Consider the following 26385-nt stretch of genomic DNA (forward strand, 5'->3'; position numbering starts at 1 on the left):
ATTCTTCGATGCAATGATATCCACTCCTAGTTCCTTCCATTATAAGGAATATGTTAGAATTGCCGCATCAAGTACAATATCGTGGTGGTAGCAAAAGCATACCTTGATTAGCAGCAATGGCGATCTATAAGAATATCTTGTTGGCAGATATTTGAAAAGCTAAATGAAGATCAACCAAGCAATAGTTTGGACATCAGAGAATTTGTATAATCAGTAGCATCAGATTCTGACCACCAGGGCATTGACCACCAAGAGGACACTTAATTTCTTTTTGTTTAAAAGTCAAGTTCTTTGAACATACAAGAAATTTCTCAGGGTGTTTTCCTAAAAACAAAGGCTGAAGTTAAGTAATCAAAACTAAAGATTAAAGACTTGTATTGAATCACAGTGAGCACTGTACCTCTCTGTGTCTCATGTTTTAAAAAGGAAAAAGCACAACAGACTGCTAATCCAATTGAATAAAGACAATTAAACATTCCTGAAAGCACAAATCCAAAGCTCTCCTGGAAGAAAGTACAACTTAAAAATGCTTTTAAAAAGTATTTTTTTCTATTTTAAAAAAATCTTACGCTTATTCAGACACCAATCATTTTGTTTGTTCACACTGGAGAGAAACCATACACTGCTCTGACTGTAGCAGGGGATTCATTGATTCCTCTGGTCTGCTTAAATACCAGCGTGTTCACACCTTCACTATACCCCTGCAATAATAACACTGCATGGATTCCTCACTGTGAACTGACTCACTCTGGACAATTCACGATTTGTCCCCCACCTACACCAACACTTACTATAGGGCCACTCACTCCCACCCTCCCTCCCTCCCTCCCTTTCTCCCATTCCAGGAGAAACAGCCTGTAATACAACAGAATGAGCTGAAGACTTGCAAGTCCTAGGCCACCTCCATTGTCAAATCCAAGCCACCCGATAACTAGAGGAACAATGTTTCATCTTCTGCTTTGGGACCCTTCAACCCCATGGCATCAATGTCAGCGTTACCAGTTTCCAAATCTGCCCGTCCCCACTACTTCCCAGATCCAACCCTCCAACTCGACACCACCCTCTTGACCTGTCCTACCTTCCCATCTATCTGTTCCACCCTCCTCACCAACTAATCACAGTTACCACCCCCCCACCACCACCACCACCACCTGCATCCACTATCACCTTCCCAGCTACCTTCCCCCAGCCCAACCCCCACTCTCCTATTTGTCTCTCAGCCCTCTTCCCCCTCTACATTCCTGATGAAGGGCTTATGCTTGAAACGTTGACTCTCCTTCTCCTCAGATGCTGCCTAATCTGCTGTGCTTTTCCAGCGCCACGCATTTCGACTCTGACTGTCCAGCATCGGCAGTCCTTTGAAAACAAAAGAAATACAAAACTACCCTCTGGACAGAGAAGACATGTTAGAAAGACAAATACTTGGATGCTAACAATGATTTCTATCATGTGCAGCCAGCCTAGATCATACAAAGTTATTACTGACTGATTTACCAATCAAGTAAAAAGATAGTAAGGACAAAAATTCCAACATGATGATTGTGTGGTGTTGTAGCAAGACAACAAAATTGTCAGATAAGTGCCACAAACACATATCTCATCAGACACTCAGCATGAATTGTCAAACCTCCAAAGCATTATATTGAAATTTGAAATATTAGTATTGTAAACTCTCTTTTGCCTGTAAAAATATTTTTCAAATTGATAAGTGTCTATATACAGCCATTTATATCTAAATGGAATAAGTTTTTATCTTAGAAACAAACTTTATTGATATGCTCATAGTATCATCACTGTTTCGGAACCTGTGACCTGAAGGTATAAGGTCTCATACACCAGGATCACTTGAAACATGATATGCTCCTAGAAGCAAGCTGTTCATGTATAATTGTTAGCTGCAATAAACATCACTTGGATCCCTCAATATGACAGTATACAGACCAGTTTCTTATGTTATAAGAAATAACATAAACATTGCTACACCAGATAGAAAAAGCAAACTTACATCAATATTCCGGACTGGTTTCTGGAATGAGAGTTATTCAATGATGAGAGGATGAGTAAATTGGATCTATATTGTTTGAAGTTTGAAGAATGTGCTCTGTGACTCTGAATGAGAGGTGATCTCAATGAAGCATACAACCTTCTGTAAGATCTTGACATGATAAACACTGAAGTTGTTTCCTGTGACTGGAGAATTTAGAACATGGACCGCTGTCTCAGGATAAGGAAGCATTCATTTTGGACTGAGATGAGGAGAAATTTTCCCACTCAGAGGTTTGTCACCTTTAAAATTCTCTATTGCAGAGGGTTGTGGATGCATCATTCTTGAGTATATCTAAGGTCACAATAGACCTTTAGTGTCTTGTATGCATTTTGCGCAGTAAGTGAGGAAGTGGAGTTGAAGGAGGAGAAAGTGAGGGGACTGCAGATGCTGGAGATCAGAGCTGAAAATGTGTTGCTGGAAAAGCGCAGCAGGTCAGGCAGCATCCAAGGAGCAGGAGATTCGACGTTTCGGGCATAAGCCCTTCTTCAGGAATGAGGAAAGTGTGTCCAGCAGGCTAAGATAAAAGGTAGGGAGGAGGGTCTTGGGGGAGGGGCGTTGGAGATGCGATAGGTGGAAGGAGGTCAAGGTGAGGGTAATAGGTCGGAGTGGGGTGGGGGCGGAGAGGTCAGGAAGAAGATTGCAGGTTAGAAAGGCGGTGCTGAGTTCAAGGGATTTGACTGAGAAAAGGTGGGGGGAGGGGAAATGAGGAAACTGGAGAAATCTGAGTTCATCCCTTGTGGTTGGAGGGTTCCTAGGTGGAAGATGAGGCGCTCTTCCTCCAACCGTCGTGTTGTTATGGTCTGGCGATGGAGGAGTCCAAGGACCTGCATATCCTTGGTGGAGTGGGAGGGGGAGTTGAAGTGTTGAGCCACGGGGTGGCTGGGTTGATTGGTCCAGGTGTCCAGAGGTGTTCTCTGAAACATTCCGCAAGTAGGCGGCCTGTCTCCCCAATATAGAGGAGGCCACATCGGGTGCAGCGGATGCAATAGATGATGTGGAGGTGCAGGTGAATTTGTGGCAAATATGGAAGGATCCCTTGGGGCCTTGGAGAGAAGTAAGGGAGGAGGTGTGGGCGCAAGTTTTGCATTTCTTGCGGTTGCAGGGGAAGGTGCCGGGAGTGGAGGTTGGGTTGGTGGGGGGTGTGGACCTGACGAGGGAGTCACGGAGGGAGTGGTCTTTTTGGAACGCTGATAGGGGAGGGGAGGGAAATATATCCCTGGTGGTGGGGAGTTGAAGCAAAAGATCAGTCATGATCATATTGAATGGTGCAGCAGGCTGGAGGGCTGTATGGTCAACTCCTGCTCTTGTTTCTTATGACCTAATTTCAGATTAGAACTGAAAATGTGTTGCTGGAAAAGCGCAGTAGGTTAGGCAGCATCCAAGGAACAGGAAATTCGACGTTTCAGGCATAAGCCCTTCATCAGATTAGACAGTCATTGCAGTTGGAATATTGTATTATCATCCATTTTATATGTTTCACAGACTAATGCTGCCAACAAAGACCCAACCCAGCTGCTGACTCCCCATGATGCTGCCAAAGGGAAGCCACCTGTCAACAGACCCAGTAAGTTATCCACAGAACAAAGACCAGTATTTCCTGATGACATAGATAATCACCACCTCAGTGCCACTGTAGACTGACATGGAGATCAGTGCATTCAGTGATGGATACATAGATTAGAAAGATGGTTGTACCTGGGAGAAAAGAGATTTGTACTTGACATAGAGCAATAGTTGCACCTATGATAGAAAGATAGTTTCATGTAAGATACAGGGATAGATCTAGGGAATCCCGTGGCCTTCTGATAACTGGGTGTTCTTTTGAGAACGTCTTTCACTCACTATCTATTCATGATTTGGAGATGCTGGTGTTGGACTGGGGTGTACAAAGTTAAAAATCACACAACACCAGGTTATAGTCCAACAGGTTTAATTGGAAGCAGACTAGTTTTCAGAGTGACGCTCCTTCATCAGGTGATAGTGGAGGGCTCAATCGTTACACAGAATTTATAGCAACAATTTACAGTGTGACGTAACTGAAATTATACATTGAAAAATTGATTGTCTGTTCAGCTTTTCATCTGTTAGAATACAGTGATAGTTTCACTTCTTTCATGTGTGTGTCTATAAGGGTGTGTGTGGGTGTCTGTGTGTACCTGTGTCCGCGTGTATGTGAGAGTGTGTGTCTATCTTATACGTTGCAGGCAAGGATGCCCGGAGGCATGGTACATTGGGAAACCAAGCAAAGGCTATGACAACAGATGAATGGGCACCGCACAACAATCAATAGACAGGAGGGTTTCCTCCCAGTTGGGGAACACTTCAGTGGTCCAGGACATTCAGCCTCGGGCCTTTGGGTGACCATCCTCCAAGGTGGACTTTGGGACAGGCAGCAGAGGAAAGTGGCCGAGCAGAGGCTGATAGCTAAGTTCGGTACCCATAGGGAGGGCCTCAACCAGGACCTTGGGTTCATGTCACATTCCAGGTGATCACCATTGCACTACACACACACACAGGTATTCCTACACACACACACACACACTCTCACATACACACGGACACAGGTACACACAGACGTGCACACAGACACCCACACACACCCTTATAGACACACACACTCCCACACTCACACATGCACCCCCTCACAGACTTAAGACACTCTACACACACACACACACACACACACACACACACACACACACACACACACACACACACACACACACACACACACTCTCACGCTCACAACCCCCACCCCAGACAGACACACACACACAGAGACAGACAAAGACCCACATGCACACATATATTTTGTGGGGTGAATTTGTACTTGCAGAGTTACATTGTACTTTGCTCAAAAACTGCATGCATTCATGTAGAACTCTGAGCTCAAAAACTGCATGAATTTATATAAAACTCTGTTATCTTACTTTTTAGATTAGAATCAGTCTAAACATCATGACATAGACAGAGAACACAGAGGGCCAACACCTTCAACATATTGCCTAGCTATCACCATTGTTAATAGCTAACCCGAGAATGCAACTTTAAAAAAAAGGGTTTTGTGATTTACACATGAAAGAAGTGAAACTATCACTGAATTCTAATAGATGAAAGGCTTAACAGACAATCAATTTTTCAATGTATAATTTCAGTTACATCACACTGTAAATTGTTGCTATAAGTCTGTGTTACGATCGAGCCCTCCACTATCACCTGATGAAGGAGCGTCACTCCGAAAGCTAGTGTGATTCCAATTAAACCTGTTGGACTATAACCTGGTGTTGTGTGATTTTTAACTCACTATGTAAGTTGACAGCATTAACTGGGCCAAAGAAAAGGGTGCAATCTGTATATACTTCCAAACATTTCTGTTAGGGAATAATGTTTCATCTGAACAAGTTTCCCATATTAGCATGAGTGACTGAAATATTATTTTAAAGTGAAATGTTATTTTTCATTTTGGATTTATGGAAGAAGAACCTTTGCAATTCAGACAGCTTCTGTCATGTATGCTGTGGAAGAAATTTCACACAGCCAGAGCCACCATGTCTGCACTCTGGCACAGCAGGTCGCACTCAACTTCAGTAAATTATCACAACACATTAGCTATTCAAACTGTGGCAAGAGCTGCGTTGCTAAGGTGCTGCCTTTCCAGCTCTAACGTTTTTCATTCAGCCAGGCTGAGCAGGAATCTATTTTCCCTTGCCTAGCTGTAATGAATGTCAAACAGGCTTCTAGGAGGGTGGCCATGATCTGAAGAATGAGGGGTTTCATCCATGAACTGATACAGCTTGGGCAGGAGGTGTGGGCAGTGGATTGATTGGGTGGAGGTGTGAGGTGTGGATTGATGGGGTGGGGCTTTGAGCCTTGGATTGATGGGGGGTGGGCTTGGAGCTGTGGATTGATTGGGTGTGAGTTGGTGGATTGATAGAGGGAGGCTGTGGGGTGCCTGGGTAGGGCTGTAAGCTGTGGATTGATAGGTTGGGGCTGTGAGTCACCAATCACCTAAACATCTGTGTTATGGACATTTGGACCTGTCAGCATGGGTGTTCTCAATACTGTGTTGATAGATACATGAACATACATGATAATATGGGTAGATATCCCATATCTCTCTTATTTAACATCATCAGAAAATTGGACAAATTCACGAAGCTGTCTGCCCATCAATCCTCAACGATATACCCAAAATAATCCTACCGATGTATCATATAACTTCTTCCACCTAAGGGAAGGCCCAGCACAGACAAATAGTATGGGATCCTGGCATTACTGCTGTTGTGCCCAACCATAAGGTGTTTTCTGGACTTTGAGGTCCACAATACAAAATGTTCTGTTTCATAGAGCTGGCATCCCTTAATTGATCAGTCATAAGTTAATTAAAAAGATGCTGCTGCATTTTATTTGGAATCACTTATGCTGTATGGGTAATCCAGTGACTTCTGTCCCAGTGCCACAGAATTATACATAGGCCTTCATTCTCCATGCAAGACTAAAGGCAGGAACTCAGAAGTGGACAATGTTAAATCTCACTGCACTGTTGTTGCCCCTGGGTAGAAGAAACATGGCACTGCCTTTATCCAATACCAGCTGAGATGAAAATTCACAAGGAAGTTCTCATGTACCTTAAATTCTGATACCACAACATTAGTTAATGCCATGACACTAATGTGCCTCTTCATTTCCATTGTTGGAAACATATAACAGATAATACCATACATGTTTATAGTATTGATTCTTCCCCTAAAATACAGGTGCTGCTGAAACCCCAAAACCCAAAGTTACAATACAAGGTCCTGTGTGTCACACCACACTTAATTCGGAGCACTTTCCAGAGCCAACACACAACATCAAGGATATCATCAGACAATATGAACAACCATCAACTCAGAAGAAAACTGGGCTAATCAGGTAAAACTAAGTGTACCTTGTAAATATTGCATGGCCCACAAAGCAGAAGGATGTAGCTTGTACCCATAATTCCACGGGTGGCATTCTATAACAACCATACCATAAGGGAAGAAAGCTAGAAAGAAAGCATAGAGAGCATAGAGATTTAGTTGACTGATATTTTCTCAAACAATAAGGACTGGGATCAAATTTGTTCTATTGGAGGGGACAATGGACCAGATTTCTTTAACCTCGAGCTGACAAAAGTCCAAACAGATCTGTGTTTCTTAGTGGAATACAAGAATTCAACCATGACTTAAAATTGTAATAAACTTAGTGTGTGGATAAGATTAAATAGTTGTGTTTCCCTGTTGTCAGAAAAGAAGGTGGTAAAATATTTGCCAAGAAAATGGACCCTCATGAAGAGGCAATGTTTATCTTGCAACGACAGATAATACCACATGTCTCCCAGGTAATACATCAAACTAATGAGCAGAACTTCTGAAAAATGCTCTGTTTCTGTTTCAAACTAGAGGAATAATATATGTGAAAACCTCTGCATGGCTGTTCTCTGCCTGCTTTATGTTCACATGGAATTTTTGGTACTTTCTTTGAGGGAATTGGCAGATCGTTTGCTTCAATTGTAAGAGGCACAGAAATATCAGCAACTTTCAACAGGCAGTCATCATATGTGTGAGCCATTTGAATTAGGGTGACCACATGCTGCTTATAAGCTGCTTAAAGGACATAATTAAAAGGAACAACTTTAGCAGTAATATTATTCTGCTTCAAAATAACTAATAGCTGTGAATAGGTTTGGTGGTTAATCTCAAATTACTATTTTGCAATACTTGCTTAATGATTAGCAACTTCTTGAAATTTCAACAGTTAGAAGAAAGAAGAAATTGCCATCTTTCTTAAAGTGCTTTTTGCTTCCAGTCAGTTGCTGGTTTTTGAATTTACTTTAACCATTGTGTCACAATTTAGATATGATTTAGAAATAAAGTACATGGCTTTTATCTGAATAGATAGGGGATACAATAAAATCAGCACTCCTTTCAGGAGCATTTGCAGCCCATGTCTATCAGGAGTGGTGGGTGGTCTGGGAGTTAGGCTGCAAGATTCCTGGAGATCTGTTTGAGGAAGGTCTTTCATCCATCTTAGGCATGGTTCCTAACACCATAGCGTGTGTTTAAAAATTATTTATTCATTTTATGGATATGGGTACCACTGGCTGACCAGCATATTGCCCATCCCTAGTTGCCCTTGTGAAGGTGGTGGTGGGCTGCTTTCTCAAACCACTGCGGTCCACCTGCAGTGGGTTGATCCACAATACCATTAGGGAAGGAATTGCAGGATTTTGACCCAGCGACGGTGAAGGAACAGCGATATATTTCCAACTCAGGATTGTGGGTGGCTTGGAGGGAAACTTGAAGATGGTGTTCCTATATATTTGCTGCCCTTGTCCTTCTAAATGGAAGTGGTTGTGGAAGGTGCTGCCTGAGGATCTTTGGTGAATTTCTGCTGTGCATCTAGTAGATAGTACACACTGCTGCTACTGAGCGTCAGTGGTGGAGGGAGTGAATGTTTGTGGGTGCAGTGCCAACCAAACGGGCTGCTCTGTCCTGGATAGCGTCAAGCTTTTTGAGTGTTGTTTGGGCTGCATTAATCCAGGCAGGTGGGGAGTATTCCGTCACACTCCTGACTTGTGCCTGGTAGATGGTGGACAGGCTTTCAGGAGTCAGGAGGTGAGTTACTTGCCACAGTATTCCTAGCCTCTAACCTACTCTTGTAATCACTGTGTTTGGTGAGTCCAGTTGAGTTTCGGATCAATGATAACTCCCAGGATGTTGATTGTGAGGATTCAGTGATGGTAACACCACTGAATGTCATGGTGGTTAGATTGACTTATACTGATGATGGTCATAGCCTGGCATTTTTTTGGCATGAATGTTATTTGTCATTTGTCAGCCAATGCCTGGATATTGTCCAGATCTTGTTTCATTTGGACATGGACTGCTTCAGTGTCCAAGGAGCTGAAAATGTGTTGCTGGAAAAGTGCAGCAGGTCAGGCAGCATCCAAGGAGCAGGAGAATCTTTCCTGAAGAAGGGCTCATGCCCGAAACGTCGATTCTCCTGCTCCTTGGATGCTGCCTGACCTGCTGCGCTTTTCCAGCAACACATTTTTAGCTCTGATCTCCAGCATCTGCAGTCCTCACTTCCTCCTCAGTGTCCAAGGAGTCATGAATGGTGCTGAACATTGTGCAATCATCATGTGACCAGGAAATTCCTCAGTCCCAGCCTGTAGTAGACTGATAAGTAAAGTTAGATAAAATGGGATTCAGGGAGCACTTACCAATTGGATACAAAATTGGCTTGATGGTAAGAGAGAGAGTGCAGTGGTGGAGGGTTATTGTTGGGACTGGAGGTCTTTGACCAGCAATGTTCCGCTGGGATTGATGCTGGGTTCACTGTTGGTTGTCATTTATATAAACAATTTGGATGAGAATTTAGGAGGCATGGTTAGTAAGTTTGCAAAGGACACCAATGTTGGTGGTACAGTTGCCTCTGAAGATGATTATCTAAGAATACAAAGGGATCTTGATGATTTGGGCCAATAGCTTGAGGTGTTTAAGTTGGATAAATGCAGGGTATTGAATTTTGGTAAAACCATCAAGGGCAGGACATATACAGTTATGGTAGGACCCTGGATAGTTTGGTGAAAAGAGAGACCCCGGAGTTCAGGTATATAGTTCTTTGAAAGTTGCTTCGCAAGTGGACAGGGTGGTTCAAAAGGCATGTAACACATTTACCTTCGTTGCTCAGATCACTGAATTGGGATGTCATGTTCAGGTTGTACAGAACGTTGGTAAGGTCACTTTTACAGTACTGCATATAGTTCTGATCACCCTGCTATAGGAAAGATGTTAATCAGTTGGAGAGGGTTCTGAAAAGATTTACCAGGAGGTTGTCAGGACTGTAGGGTTTGGGTTCTAAGGAGTGACTGGATAGGCTGGGATCTTTTTCACTGGAGCCTAGGAAGTTGAGCAGTGACCTTACAGAGGTTTATAAAATCATGAGGGACATAGATAAAGTGAATAACAAAGGTCTATTCCCTAAGGTAGGAGAGCACAAAACTAGGGGGCAAAGATTTAGAAGGAACGTGAAGCTTAACATTTTCACTCAGAGGGTAGCTCATGTGGAATGAAGTGATAGATGCAGGTACAGTACAACATTTAAAAGACATTTGGATAGGTAGATGAATAGGAAAGTTTAAGAGGGATTTGGGCCAAATGCAGGCAAGTGGGACTGGTTTAGTTTGGGAAACTTGGTTGGCATGGACAAGTTGGACGAAAGGGTCTGCTTCCGTGCTGTGTGACTCTATGACTCTAAGCTGTTAAATCAGGAGGCAAGCACACTAGCTCACCTGGAGTGCCAGTTTTCACCCAGAAGGAAGTCTACAGATGAGAATTTGCTGGTGTGTAAGCTTCCAGCACAGCAACTGGCTGGACCTATGCTGTTTTATTTTCTCACAGGATGTGGGCATAGCTGCCTAAGCCAGCACTTAGTGCCCATCCCTACTTTCCCTCAAGAAGGTGTTGGAGAGCAACCTCCTTGAGCCTCTGCAGTCCATGTGATGTAAGTAAACAGCATGTTAGTTGCCCCATGTCGCCATCCCCACTCTTCCCAATCTAACAGCCTTCCCTCAACAATCCCACTAACAGGACAAGTACATCACTTGTCGCAATGAGATAGCACACTGATGGGGAAAGTACCAAGAACGGTGGGCCATCATGAATGAGGATGTGTCCTTTCACCAATTGTTCTGAAGGGGAAGGGGGTGAATTGGTGAAAATTGAATTGGATAAGATTTTGTTATTGTTCCTATTTTACTGAAACAGAAGCCAGCACCTGCACCGTCAAGGGATAAAAATTCCAAAGAAGCCGTTGCCATGGTGAAGCCTGTCAGTGGCGTGACACAGAAGAGCAGCACCCGACCAGTGCCAGCTGTCTCTGCCAGGCACCCTGTGTTCTCGGGAGGTCAGTGACCAGGATACAGCTCTATTCACTTTAGATGAAGTAATTGTCATTCTTGAACCCCTGTGGCTTACAATGACACAGCCCCTGATTAAGCATGCAAAACCTTTTACATGACGTGAAACCACACAATGAAGGATGGGACAGTGGGTGATACTGAGTCGTTTCCTTCCTCAGTCAGTTCTCAACTGGAGTGGCATCAAACTGACTAGATGCAAACTGTATCTGGATGTTTTATCATCTTCCCTATTAAGAAACTAAAAGCCATGCACAAAGAATGCACTTGATAGGTGTGTCTTTTCATGACTGGATATCCCATTATTGTTATCATATATTATTCAGTCAATCTGAGGTTATGCAGTCATTTGGATCACCAGTGCTGTGGAATTGGGATGAACTGGTCTGTGACTGGAAATAAAAATTGAAGTGATGTAAAATAAGCTGCAACCAACTCCATCTCACAAAAACATTACATGTGCCCTTCATTGTAATGCTGTACAACCTGGCCTTTGGGGTATCAAAATATTTAATGTAGAAAGGACTTTTGGGATAAGGGAAGTGACAGTAGAAGGAAAGGGACAGCCCCAGTGTTGCTCCTGTCCCATATCCTGGCTGCAGCTCCTAGGACTCTAGCCCAACAGGCTCCCTCGAGCCGTAGGCCCTAGTTAATGATCTCTGATACCTCCTGTTCCTGCCCCCTGTCACTTACACATTTAAATCCTACATACCACATATACTTTACTTTCCAGTCATCACCTGGATTAAAGTATGATGGCACAGACTGGACTTGCAGTCCCTCTAGAATACAGGATTAAGGAGTAATCTAATTGAGGTGTTTAAGCTGAATGAAGGACTTGCTGTGAGAGATAGAGAGAAACTATGTCGTCTGATGGGGCCCAAGGTAACATAAAATTAGAGCTCAGCAGAACAGATATAATGTCAGGAAGCAGTTATTCAGACACAAAATAATGGAAATGTGGAACACTCTCCCTTAAATAACTGCTGAGACTGAGAGAAAAAACGATTTGAAAAATGAGACTTATAGGTTCTACTGGGTAAGGGTATTAGGTGTTGGGAAACCAAAATGGGAAGATGAAGTTGAGACACAGATCAGCCATGATCTGACTGAATGCTCAAAGAAGCTTAAGGGATTGAATGGCGTCCTGTTGTTCCTGTGTTCCTCCCATGTCTAATTTACAGCTCGCACATGACTATTAAGCTGTGGGCTTTGTGCTGATTTCCAGTCACACCTGAATGCTGATCTGCAGCTGTGGTGATAAACCTCCCTCAGCTAGCAGCCCACTCATCAACTTGTAACACTGAGTAGATCAGGGAATATACTGTAGTATGAAATAGCAAATTGTTGTGGTGTGCTGCACCTTGCACTGAACACATTGTTGCAGAAGGAGGAACATAATGATCATGCTACGTTTTCAGAGAAAGAGTCTGATGTGACCAGGCTCCTTGCAGCTGCTCACTTGACTGGGGCAAGGCTTCATACTGTCACTATTCAGTCACGAGACACTGTGCAGTCACATGGCTCATCAATGCTAGTGGAGTTAGAACGAACTTGTCTGTGACTTGGAATAAAAATTGAAGCAATGTAAAATGAGCTGCTACTAACTCCATCTCACAAAATCAAGATAAATGTTCTTCAGCATACCCTTCATTGTAAGGCTATATCAGCTGCCCTTTGGGGGTATCAAAATGTTTAGTGCAGAAGGGGACTGCTGGGGTAAGGGAAGGGGCAGTGGATGTTAAGTAAGAGATCGCACCACCTGCAGCTTGTACTTCATACAGTACAGGTACTGTGCAGTGAGGATGAAGTCGGTTTTGCCATTAACCAGGATAACCTGGATGGAATCAGTATTGCCAACTTCAATGACCTCGGTAACTGCCACGCCTTCATTCAGAATACCATATTTTCTAAAGTAGCTAAACCTGACCCTCTGCACTTCTTTGAAACTCTTGCTCTTATGGGCCAAACTGTGCCACCAGAGGGAGCAAAGTGTATTAGTGTTTATGCTGCAGTGTGTTTGGTATTGTGCATGACATAACTGAATAGCTGGAAGTGTGCGGAAGCTGTGAGATCAGTGTGTGAGGCTTGCAGCCGTGATCAGTGTGAAAGTGATGTGCAGCACGTGACTGTTAGACCTGAGTTCTGATTGCTCAAAATTGTTGATGGGTGAATGGTGGAGGTGTGGTACATTAATCATTGTGTGGGGTTGGCAATGTAGTGGGTACAAGATGGCATTTTAAGATGCATTCTCTAACCTTGTCCATTTGTGTGAGATCATTAAACATTTTCTGGGACTTCAGGTATCATGATCTTCATGGCTATCCACTTTCAGATTATTACTAAGTATCTGTCCAGAGGACCTCCTGGACCCTTTACACAAGGTGATATCTTTCCCCGTTCTACCTCCTGTACTGGAGAACCTGGGAACCTACTCTGGGATATTGTTCCATTGATCCTCTTTCTTCTTTCTAAGAACCACTTACACACAAGTATTTCCAAGATGCAGGCCCATTTTAAGAAGCGCAGGATTGTCTAATTTAGTGCTAACTTCACACAAATTTGAGGGCCTTGCTCAGCATGAGGACTCTCAGCAGTCAGTTAATGTTAAGGTATGACATAATCATGCAGATGAGGTGACATTTACTTGATACCTATATCATTTCCACTGAGTGCAGGGTAATTGTGTGCACGATCTTTGTATCCAATAATGATCTGATCCAAATTTTAGTCTCAACTCATTTCAGAACCTTGCAGTGCACAAAAATTGCTTGCAACGTTTCCCTGACAACACTTTAAAGTAATCAGTACTATGTAGGCTGTGACACAGCCTGAGTGGCGTGAAGAAACTAAATGAAAGCATATTCTTTCTTTCTTCCACTTGCACCTCCCAGCATCAATTTCCCGAGAGCTGACAGGAGAAGATGAGAGGATCCAGACACAGCTCCATGGGCAGCCCACTGAAGGGTACTATACCTACAGCAAAATGCCCTGCGACCTCTGTATCCGCAAAGAGGTACTAGAATATAAATGGTTATTCAAATCCAGAATGGTTGAAAAAGATGACAATATCCAGAAAAACAAACGTTCAAAGTACTTGCCTCATATCAAATGAAGTTGGAAGGTATGGAGTGGAATATGGGTGGATCATAACCCGAGCTGCAGCTTTATCCAAACTATAATAGGTCTCAGACCCTGAATTCTCTGCTTTTTGGTCTGGGTGTGGGCCCAACAAACAAGGAGTGGACCTGGAGTGCAACAAGAGGGACCGGAGAAGTGGGGGCTGCAGAGACTACATAGGGGGATGGAGGATAGGTAGAAACAGAGAATAGGGTAGTGGAGAATGGATACCAGGGTGTTCGCCCTAAGGGGCTGGTATTGATTTTGTTAGAAAAGAGCTGTCTGCTATATCCCCTGTTATTACCAGGCTACAGTCTGTTCTTCTTAAATCACAGCTCAGCCAGACAATGTGCTAAGTAGTAGAGGGGTTGCATGAGAGATTAAACACTAAAAGAAAACCCAAAGAACTGCAGATGCTGGAAATCAGAAACAGAAACAGCAATTGCTAAGAAAACTCAGCAAATCTGGAAGCATCTCTGAAAAGACAGCAGCGTTAATATTTCATATCCAGTGTCCCTTCTTCAGAACGACCCATTCTGAAGAAGGATCTCTGGACCTGAAATGTTAACTCTGCTTTCTTTCCACAGATGCCATCAGACCTGCTGAGTTTTCCCAGCAATTTCTGTTTTGTATATGAGCGATTACATTTGTGAAGCACATTCCTGTGCTCAGTTTAGTAAAGTCAGCAATACATATTCCTGTTCATTCCACTTCATATTGTATTTTTCTCCCCCTGCTTCAGGTGTTTTATCCCAAGGAGAATTTCCACAGCCCGGTGATACTGGATCTTATTTTCAGACAGGTGCGGAAATTAATGGACACTCAATTTCTTCCAGAGAAAGGACGTTAAATGTGGAACAATGTCTCTCAGGTCTCAGCCTTTGCATGGGTTAGCTCAGTATCACTGTTCCCTAGCTCACTTCTGAATGTAGGTACTGCTTTTAAGGGGGTGCCTTTTGTGAGTATTCATTATTGTGCCTGCCTCCCTGCAATCCATCCAGCTTTCAGTACTCAGTCATATGACATACAATCCCATCATAAAGCACATTGTTCATTCCTACGATAACTTATTTATATATATAGAACATAGAACGCTATAGTGCAGTACAGGCCCTTCGGCCCTCGATGTTGCACCGACCTATGAAAAGTTCTAAGAGAGCGACAATTTTTTTTAAATTTAAAAATGTATAGCATATAAAAACTTGTATATTTTTATGAAAACACAAACATGACTCATAAACTGTTTTAAATTATATGCCTTTTATTAAGGATAGTTTTCAGGACCCCTTATTGCTGACGATTATTCCCATATCTTGAGATTTTCCCCCAGTTCAGTTTATGTTTTCTTTTCTGCTCTCAATACCATTCAATAACTGTGTTGCTGTAATCACAACAGTATATCAGATATAATTGAGTATGAGAAGCTTTTCTTGATTGGAGTGATTATTTTTATTGATTCACGAGATGTGGGCATCTCTGGCTGGGCCAGCATTTATTGCGGCACAGTGGCATAGTGGTTAGCACTGCTGCCTCACAGCACCAGAGACCCAGGTTCAATACCTGCCTCAGGTGACTGACTGTGTGGAGTTTGCACATTCTCCCCGTGTCTGCGTGGGTTTCCTTCGGGTGCTCTGGTATCCTTCCACAGTCCAAAAATGTGCAGGTTAGGTGAATTGGCCATGCTAAATTACCCGTAGTGTTAGGTGGATGGGTTGTGCTTCGGCAGGTCGGTGTGGACTTGTTGGGCTGAAGGGCCTGTTTCCACACTGTAAGTAATCTAATTGCTGTTAAAAGTCTAGCCGTGGGTCTGGAGTCACATGTAGACAAGACCTGGTAAGACAACAATTTCCTTCCTTAAAGGGCATTAGTGAACCAAATGGATTTTCCCTGATAATTGGCAACAGATTCATAATCATCATTAAACTCTTAATTATAGATTTTTATTCCACCTTGAGCCATGGTGGGATTCAAACCCATGTCTCCAGAGTCTCTGGATTAAAAGTCCAGTGATAATATCACTAGGCCACCACATCTTCTGACTTGATGATATGTATTTAGGTTGGTTCAAATATTAAATTGCTCCTTCTCCTGCATTCTGTAGCTATTTTGCTCAATTGTGAGGTTTTCCTGCTTTAACCTGCTTTTATCCCCCTTTACCTGCTATCTGACTGCCCTGATACCTGGGGATTAAGCTTCCGTAAGGTCAATGGTTTCAGAGTATTTCAACACATATGTTCAGATAATTTCCAATTTATAGTTTTCGTTATCAGAACTTCCAACTCAGACATAATGACTGATTTCACCAGCGCTACCTGTAAACATGATGACGCCTTCTTCCGCGGTTACGTTAGAGCCTGGGTGTCATTGGAGAAGGAGCGTGCGGTCTCCACCAACACCCTGGAGTTATTCAGGGAGAGGTGGTCGCCACAGGGAGTGGAGTGCATTATTCCCCCCTCCGACTCTATTTTGATTTAATCCCTGCCCTGCCCTTCACTGTTTGATCACACAGCATTGCCCTTTGATGCGAAGGGCACTGCCTGTCACTGGCCACTTGGGTGTTTCCTTTCTTCCTGGTGGTGGAAATTGAATAAAGATTCGTACCACCTTGTGTCTCTCACTGCGTCTCACACCTGCACATACACAACAAAAAGAAAAAAAAACATGATGATGAACTACAGACATTAGTCTGTGATGCTGGACACTAAGAGGAAGTAAAAATTATGTGTGTTTTTTTAAGCTACTTTAGTTACAATAGATGAACAGTACATGTAACTGAGTCGCATGCTGCTGTATAAGTAAAGAACTATTACAATAGCTTTGACATTGTGAAAGCACAGCAAAATAAATTGCATGCTGGTAAAGTGTTAAAACATAAAGTAGTTACTTTGTACTGTGTCCTGAATACCCATTGTTTCAGGATCATGAATTTTGCCAAGTAGAAAACTAGGCAGATCAGGTAGGTTCAGGTTAGATATTGATTGCGATTGTTTCATGGAAGAGACTTAAGCAGAGATAACAGAAAAGATCAGAAGTGGGATCACAACAAGGACAAGACCAAGAAAAGCAAGGAGTGAGATCACAGCAAGACACAGGGTGACATCATAGCAAGATGGGCTGACCACAGCAAGTTGGGGTAGGATCATAGGAATTTAATGAGATGATGGAGTGTAGCAGTTGAAAGGTGACGGGATAGAAGTTGACAAAATAATGAGAGGTGTAGATAGCATTAATGGTAGTTGTCTTTTCCCTCAGATGGGGGTTTTCAAAACTAGGGGGCACATTTTTAAGATAAGTGCAGAGAGATTTAAAAAAGACATGAGGTTTTTTTGCACAGAAGGTGGTTCGCGTGTGGATTGGACTTCCTGAGGAAGTGGTGGATGCAAGTACAATTACAACATTTAAAAGACATTTGGATAATTGCATGAATAAGAAAGGTTTGGATGGATATGGGCCAGGAGCAGGCAGGTGGGTCTAGTTTAATTTGGGACTATGTTTGGCATGGACTAGTTGGACTGAAGGGTTTATTGCCAAACTTTTGGGAACTAAGTAGGAATCAGCAACCCAGTTCCCTGGTGTTTATAGCCAACATTTACTTTTATTAAATTTGGATCTAAAGTTTTATTTTAAAATTGCAAAAAAAAAACTGAAGTGGATCATAAATACGGTAATCTAATTCTCTCTTGAATTAGTACATTTGCCTTTTCTCTGAGGTAACGTATTTTCATCACCAGCACCATCTTTCTCCCTCTCCCTCATCTCCACATTACCATGACAGCTAAGGCAGCTCAGAATAGGAATCACTTGAACGTGAGTTTTGGACTGTAACCTGATGAAGGGGTTTGGGTGTTTTTTTTTCTCTCTTGAAGATATTGTGTAATTTCCTATTAATGTTTTGTTTGATATTCCTTTAATTCTGTGAAGATTGTGAGTGACACGTTCTCTGAAACCTGTGTGCGACTGAACAAAGAGGAGCAGATGAAGATGAAATCATTACTAGGTCAGTCCTCCAAGCCTTGCTGGGATTGGGTAGGGGGCTGGATAAAGGTTAAAGCGAAGCAACTGATGGAATAATTACGTTAGCTGCAGTCCCACTGTTCTTTCACTGTAACTATTTTTGTGCGATTCATGTGAATTCATAAATATAAGTTTCAGTTTTCAGAAACAAACAAACTAAACCACAGTTGAATATGAATCAAAATCTTGGGACTTAACTTAAAAATGATTTCATTTATTCAGTCACCGTGAAACATTGGCCTCAATCCTAAACCTTAAACATGTAGTTGACAGTTGTATTTTGTTTTTTGAGTTACCAGATTTTAATTGAGACTGTGGAAGTCTTTACAAAGCTATTCATCAACTTTTGCAATTGTGTAGGTCAGCAGGAAACACACAGTAAGTCAGTCAGCTTCAGTAAAGAGAGAAAGTTATGTCCTCAAGATATGACCGATTATTAGAACCAATTGGAAACCTGCATGCCAAAATTATAATAATCAAGGTTATTTCCTCTGGGAAATGGCTGGGAGGAGATAGAGAATGAATGTGTGTCAGAGCTCAATTTACATCAGTAAAGGTACAGTAGTGACACAGGGCACTGGAGGAAAGAGAGAGCTGGATTAACATCTGTTGACCAATAAACTGTAGGATGCTGATTGGAAAGAATTAGTATATTTGGCAAAAACTGACTGGTCCGTCGATTGTATCTTTACTGGTGTTAATTTGGTTTCCTCACACTATCTAGTTCAATGACTCCTCCCTATCATTTCCTGAATATATTATCAGCATTTACTGCTAACAAGACTCGTGTTAAAAAGCTACTGTGGTGCTCCCCATTGCCCTTTTAAAAGCATTCCCTTTGAGTGAATCAAATTGGTACAAGATAAATGACCATACAATGTGTATAACAACAAACACAGCAGTGTCTATTTCTCTTCTATAGATGAAAACAAGATTCAATCCTCAACTTTGGTAAAGGATGAAGCTGTCGAGAGGAAGATTGTAATGGCTGCCAAAGAAGCTTGGGATGTTTATTTCTGCCGTCTGTTCCCTGCCTCTGTGAGACAATCCTGTATTTTTACAAATATATTTAAACCACAGAATGTTGTGTCATTAAGTATTATTTATTGATGTTATAAAAACTTACAGCATATTGTGGAAAACTGATAATGTGCTGAAAACTGGAACCATATCCCTGCTGAAGGGGCAACTCATTGAAAAATAGGAACAAGAGTTTACCATTCAATCTCTTGAGCCTTTTCAGAATTAAATTGTATCAGGACTGATCTGAATCTTAACACCATCTCAATGCAAATGTTCTCACGCCAAAAGGTTACAAAGCATAGGTCCACAGCCTTGTATCTCTAAATGTGGCTGTTGCCTTATAGACATTTTCTCTGCCCAGGGATTAGTTCAACCTATCATCCCCTCCCCACCCACCACCCCCCCCCCTCCCCGCACACACACACACACACACACACACACACAGACACACCCATCTCAACTCCCAACTATATTTATATAACCTATTTTGAAGAAACTGTGTATTCTAATTTTCATGAAAGCTAGCTACATAATCAGTCATTCAGCCATTGAACTCTCTTGTCTCTTCACAGTTTTAACTCTAACTCTGCATCCTTGAACATCAAAAAGCCGATTTACATCAACACCTCGACATTTCATGTTCCTCATTTAATGTAAATACAGCCAACCACGTGAACACTGAAAATTCCTACCCCTGGAATAGGAATTGCCTGACTCAGAGATTAGAGAGAACAAATTTGTGTAAAATTTAAATTCCTCGGTATGCCTTGTGCTTTTTAACTCAATGTTAATTTGTAATCATTGGTGAACTCTTGCAGGGCAGTGTGGGTACTGGAGTTCAGATTTTGGGAGTGTCCCATAAAGGAATCTATCTATTAAAACTAGTGAGAGCCAGCAGCACAGCAGCAGAAAACCTGAGGGTCCTCAGGAGCTACAGGTACGGAAAGCAGAAAGCAATATTTTCCACTTGCCCCTGAGAGAGTAATTTACCCTGATCCATCTTTCTGTGGACTGTTTGGTAACTCATGAAATGCCCAGTCTTCTTTTGTGTACCTAGATACAATATGGTTAGTGTGTTCATTATCATGATGAACATCACAGCTGAATTTGATCCTCTTACCTGCACATCCTGCTGGACAATGACCAGTAACAATGACTCCCCTCTCTGCTTCAGGGGTACTAAGGCTAATTGTAACCCTAGCCCATTTTTTTCACCCTCAAGATCAGCTGACTCAACTTCAACATTACAGATGGCAAATTGCCAATTTGTGTGGCTCAGTAACACATCCAACAAAGAAGTTTCTGTCATTCTCTCTAGGCTATTGTTCATGGTCTGTTTCATATCTTCCATTCTGTAAACACCAACTCAGTCCCAAACTTTGTCTGATTGTTTATTGTCACACACCAGACTGTTCACAATATTGGTAACATAATTGATCATGAGCTGAACATCAGATACAAAACCTCACCATCACCAATGCCACCTATTTACACCTTCATAATGTCCATCTCCACACTCATCTCAGCTCACATGTTGGTGAAAGACATGCTCACACTTTTGTTCCATCCAGACTTGACTATTCCAACCTGCCAGCCTCCTATCTTTCACTCTCACTCTCTGTAAACTAAGACTCTGCTGTCCAACATCAAAACTCATATCGAGCCATATTCACCTCTTCATTCCTTGTGCTCACTAATGTACATTAGCTCCCAGTCTAACTGTCTCACATATAAAAATTCTTACACCTGCTTTCAACTCACTGTATGATCTAATCTTTTTCCATCTCTAACATCCTTCAGTTTTACAGTGTTGCAAGATAATTTTACAGCTTCAGTTTTGCCCTCTGGCATAACCCCAATTTAGTTAACTTCATTATTGTTGGCCACACTTTCAGCTTCCAAGGGATTAAGCCCTGAAACTCCCAACTAAACCTCTTTGCCCCTCTCTTTCTCTTAACCCTATCTCTTTGATTATTGGTCACAATTTTTAATATCTTTTTATAAAAACAAAACATTGCATATATTAGAAATCTGAAATTGAAACAGAAAATTATAAATATGATCAGCAGATCTCTCAGCAGCTGTGAAGAGAAAAATGTTTACTACCCCCGACCTTCTGAGGAGCAACAATCATTGTTGAATTGTCACACTGTTTAAATACTTTTCCAAACTCAACATTGTTCAGCATTTCCACTACAGTGTTCTGAATTTACTGTCTCAGAAATGGGTGCACAATGTCCCAAAACTCATCAGAACGTAGTAGAGTCAGAAGAAGACAGCACATGCCCCTTTTTCACAACACTTGATGCGATATGGTAAGCTGAAATGTCAAGTCTGACTGGTCGTGATTGAATGGATGAGGAAGTGGGTAAATGAATACATAAGTGCATAGGTAAATGGAAAGGGGAGTACTTAGCTGAGTGAGTAGTGGGAAAGTGAGTGGGTAGGAGTAGATTGGGTCAGGTCAGATTGGAAAGGTAGGTGGGGTTGGAAATGTGTAGCCAGGAATGTCAGGGGAATATTGATTGATCAGTGGATCGTTGTGAAGGTAGTCAGGGGTTTGGAGTTGTAGTTGGGCAGTGATGGGATAGTTGGGTCATCGGGATAATCAGAGTCATGAGAGTAATGGGGGAGTGTGAAGGTAACTGGCAAGTCAGAAGGACAGGTTGGCTACATGGTCGGAAGGATAGTTGGGAATGTAGTCTGATGTTTGGGGGATGATTGGAAGGTAGCTACCAATGTGTTAGACTAGGTTTTATCCTGACTAACATTTCCTGGACAACTATTAAAGACAGTATATTGGACTTATCCCAAATCTTGAACTCTGTAACTCAGAGTCACCGATATTCAAAGAGGATTTTGCAGAGCAGAGGAGTTGACCAATGGAAGTTCGAAGCTACAAAGCAAATTTCCATGTCGGTCTGAATGTTAGGACCTCCAAAAGATCCCAACACTCATCCCAGTTGTAAGTCTTGTCTCCAATAGCCCAGCAACCAGAAAATTTAGCCCAATATTAGAGAATGATAACTTTTTAGAAAAAAAAAGTTATTCACCTGAAATGTTAACTCAGTTTCAGTCTCCACAGAAGCTTCCAGGCCTGCTGAGTATTTTCAGCATTTCACGTTTTTATTTTGACCATCAATTTATATGATTTAGTTTCATATTTTGTTTGGAATTTACTCCTGTGAACTGCCATGAAATGTTTACTCCTGTAAATGTGCTCTCCAAATCAAGTTGTTGATTTGGGGTACTGACCTGCCCAGGCAAATCTGACATTAAACTTGATTTTGTTAGTATATGACCAGCCACTAGGAGGTGCCATAAGCTGACGAAGGTAACCGTACCTGACAGCTGTAATTGAGGTGTGAAGAATCCATCATAGACATTCTATGTGCTGGGGAACCAGTCATTACTAGCTAATAGTTGGGGTAGAATGCTGCCAGTATTCCTCCCTTTTATTCCTGTACAATAAAACATGGAATGGGTCAGATAGCCTCGGTGCCTCCTTTTTATGTAATTTTGATAAATTTTACAGGCATGTTATGACACATCTTAGGGACAGATAGGAAGAGGACCACTGTGCAATGAGACCCTTGTTGAAAGTTATTCAATCAACCTGTTTGGACAGGCTGGGACTCGAACTAGGATCTTCTGACCAATTATAGGAATGCTATTACACCATACAAACCCCCTTGCTACACTTTTTAAGTGAATAAGTGTTATTGGTTTAGACAGCCCCCTGGGGGTCCCAGTAACAAAACATCAACATGTCAATGAAAATTTACTAAAGAAATTTATCTACATTAAGTTAAAATTTTACTTTTTTGAAAGGCCTGTAAATTCTCGTTTCTACTCTTTTAAATGTATAAATTAGACAGCCCCGGTGGAGAAAATGATTTTTAATCAGTCTGTTTAGACTTATGTCTCAGGCAGATGGGATTTGAGCCACTATCACTACAGTACATGAACCCTGTCCTCCTTTCTATCCTGAGTCTTTGGGCTTACTTGACTCATAGCGGTAGAGAATGAATTACGACTGAGTCTCAATGAGAAGAAATGCTTGTCTTAACAAGATGTAGTTTATTGTACAATGTCAATGGATGCAATTTACAGTAGCTCGATTCGGCACAATTACTGAGCGTATGAAAAGATGCTGATGGCACATCGATCTCCATTGGGATTTTGAACCAGGCTCTTCTTTTATTCCCAACCAAGACTGTATGATATGTTCCGATTGGATGGAGCTTGATGCTGTCACTGATATTAACCCTTACAAGCCTTCTGAGCCTTTGCACTACTTTAGATTCAGTAAGACAGATATGTCCCTGTGGGAGCAGAAGTGTGTTGTGGCTTCTTAGAACATTACAATATAGATCCAATGTGAGTGCATCAGCACCCAAAATAACTACCCAGATAGTCCCATACTCCACAGCTTTCTAAATTCATCAATTCCTGATATAAATCCAGCTTTCTTCTGAAACCTCACTAGGAATACACCTTCACCATTCTCCCAGGCATTGCATTCCAAATCCAAACAACTCTCTGAGTAACCAAATTTCTCCTAATCTCACTCCTCGCTCTCTTGCTGACACTTGCGAATATGGCCTCTAGTTACTGATATACCAATTGGTGGAAACAGAATAGCTTTCTTTACCTTGTCAAATTGTTCTTTTGAACACCTCAATAAGATCCCTTCTTAATCTTCTCCAAGGACAATAAGCCCAATTTCTCTAATCTTCCCTTGTGTCTGACATGCCTCATTCCTGGTATCATTCTAGTTTCCTGAATGTGTTTCTCAGTCTGTTTTGGAGAACAATGGGCTCCTGTTTTAATACCAAGTTGGCCCATGGAGAGTACATCATGTCAGAAGATGTGTAGATCACATCAACCCACAAGTTTATCCCACTCTGTTTCTATACCAGAATTTTGTGTGGGAGTCAAGAGTCTAAGATCAGAGTCTTTGATCCAACAATGCTTTAAATTTACAACATTTAATCTAATTATTCTTCTAATGGCCACCTTTCAGCTACTCGGACATCTTATTCGTCACCATCCCTTCTGAGAACATGCTAGACTTCAACCTCATCAATGAAAAGCTGATTCTGTTTTCCTCCAAGGCTCCACAAGTTAAGAGTATGATTGATTACTTCATCACTGAACTGAAGAAGGTGTGTAAAAAAACTGGCTTTTATGCTTTTTCACATGATCACTGCATGAAGGAGATGATTAATGCTTCTTAAAAGTTTTTTAAGTTAAAAATCACTCACAACAATAGGTTATAGTCCAACAGGTTTGCTCACAACCACTTGATGAAGGAGTAGCACTCCGAAAGCTAGTGTTTCCAAACAAATAAATACTGTTGCACAATAACCTGGTGTTGTGTGATTTTTAACTTGGTACACCCCAGTCCAACACAGGCATCTCCAAATCTAAAGTTTTCTGTTTGTGTACCAAGGCATGAATTCTTTACCTCTGAAGTAAAAAGGTCATGGGTTAAAGTCCTATTTCAGAGACTGGAAAACACAATTCATACTGTTTCTCTGAGGATTTGTTATTACTGAGAGTACTGTTACTCTGCAGACTTAGAGGTGCCATCTTTCAGAAATTGAGGCCGTATCATCCTTTTTAGGTGGCTATAAGATTCCCATGGTATTGATAAAAGAGCAGAGGAGTTTTCCTGTGTCCTGGTCAACATGTACTCCTAATCCAACATCACTAAAACACAATATTTGGTCATTGCTGTTTGTGGCACGCATCTGTAGTTTCTTACATTACAACAATGGCAGTACTTCATAGTCCAGTATTAGCTGAAGTTGAGAAAGATGCTTTATAAATCCAAGTGCTCTGTTTCTGTGTCACCAGCTTCAATTTTCTGTTCTCTTGTTAAATGAGGAAATGCAGGCCACAGTGCTGGCAGCAGTCTCAAATGCTATGGTAATTTAAATAATACAAAAGTTTTGAACAGAATCTGTGTTGTACTGGATTCTCCTTTCACCCCTAGATATTAATTCAGCCACTTGTTGAAACATGCCAACCAGAAAGTATACAGGAGATAAAAGCAAAATATTCCAGATGGTGGAAATCTAAAATAAAGACACAAAAGTGATGGAAATACTTAGCAGGTCTAGCAGCATTCAGTTCTGCTTGAACCAAATATGATGTTTCTTCAGAACCGGTTCAGAACTGTCCCTCAGTTCACAGTCTCACAGGATTTGGCAATGGTTGGATTGGCAATGGTTGGATTGGCAATGGGCATTCACTCTGGTATAGGGATGTTGTACCTAAGGACACAATCTTGAGCTGGTGAATGGGAGTTTCATGTCAGTGTGACTTGGTTCAGACTCCAAAGCACAAACAGTGCCCTGCATGACAGTAATACCAATATACTACCATTAGCATGCTGTCCAGACCTACTCACTTTATTTAACAACCCCTAGTACCCAAGTTGTATTCTGCCCCAGGACTCCATTGCACTGGGCGTCATCACTTCCTGCTGCACTGCCTCATTAGTGCTTTTGCAGTCTTCCCATAATGCTGCCTATGCCTTCACTCAGCTCCCCCACCAACTGATGGCTTTCTTCCTGACAAATCAACTTGAACATTTTGTTACATGGTCAGTGCTGTCTCTTATCAGTGGCTGTAGCTAGTAATTCACAGAATTGATGTTGTCTTTATATATGACCTGTCACCAGGATTCTAACTATGTAATAGCAGTGAAGAGTCACATCACAAATAACAGCTCCTACCTACGATTCCACAAGGGTGACATCATTCGTCTGCAACCGATGGATGGTCTCGAGGAAGGTTAGTGTCTGTGGAATTATTCATTTATTGGGCACAGGTACAAAAGATTAAAGATAATTCCAGTTTTGTCTCTAAACCTGAGATTTGAGTCATTGTAAGCAATGTATCCATTTGTAGTATGTGTTCATTTAATTTAACCACATGGAATCTTTCATTCTTCTAGTGAAATCACACTCAGGCAGTGACTTAAATGGACCTCCCTGTGCCTGGCCTATGTAAAAACTTTCTAGTTGTTGTGAGGGGACATAGGTTATAAGTAAGTGGATGTTAAATAGGTCATCTATGTGGAAAATCCATGCCTGAATACCTGACTGGCTCAGTAGTGATGCCCACCATTGATGGTGAACTGGCATTCCTGTCAGTCTTATATTCAAGCAGAAATGGCTGATCAGTTCAGTCCTGGCTAGATTTTATCCAAGCAAACATTAGC

At 41.8% G+C, this 26385-nt stretch overlaps 1 protein-coding gene across 1 annotated transcript in view; it reads left to right on the top strand.

Annotated features, from left to right (window-relative positions):
* Nucleotides 1–26385, top strand: part of myo15aa (myosin XVAa) — a 151652-nt gene that overhangs the window by 89591 nt on the left and 35676 nt on the right. Inside the window, exons 37-47 of the mRNA XM_060840978.1 lie at nucleotides 3530–3611; nucleotides 6805–6961; nucleotides 7319–7412; nucleotides 10843–10981; nucleotides 13889–14010; nucleotides 14857–14916; nucleotides 18036–18111; nucleotides 19051–19166; nucleotides 19970–20088; nucleotides 24178–24319; nucleotides 25844–25955. Coding sequence (XP_060696961.1) covers nucleotides 3530–3611; nucleotides 6805–6961; nucleotides 7319–7412; nucleotides 10843–10981; nucleotides 13889–14010; nucleotides 14857–14916; nucleotides 18036–18111; nucleotides 19051–19166; nucleotides 19970–20088; nucleotides 24178–24319; nucleotides 25844–25955 — 1219 coding nt within the window. The remainder of the gene's footprint in view (nucleotides 1–3529; nucleotides 3612–6804; nucleotides 6962–7318; nucleotides 7413–10842; nucleotides 10982–13888; nucleotides 14011–14856; nucleotides 14917–18035; nucleotides 18112–19050; nucleotides 19167–19969; nucleotides 20089–24177; nucleotides 24320–25843; nucleotides 25956–26385) is intronic.

This window comes from Hemiscyllium ocellatum, chromosome 20, assembly GCF_020745735.1.
Source record: "Hemiscyllium ocellatum isolate sHemOce1 chromosome 20, sHemOce1.pat.X.cur, whole genome shotgun sequence".
Classification (NCBI taxonomy): domain Eukaryota; kingdom Metazoa; phylum Chordata; class Chondrichthyes; order Orectolobiformes; family Hemiscylliidae; genus Hemiscyllium; species Hemiscyllium ocellatum.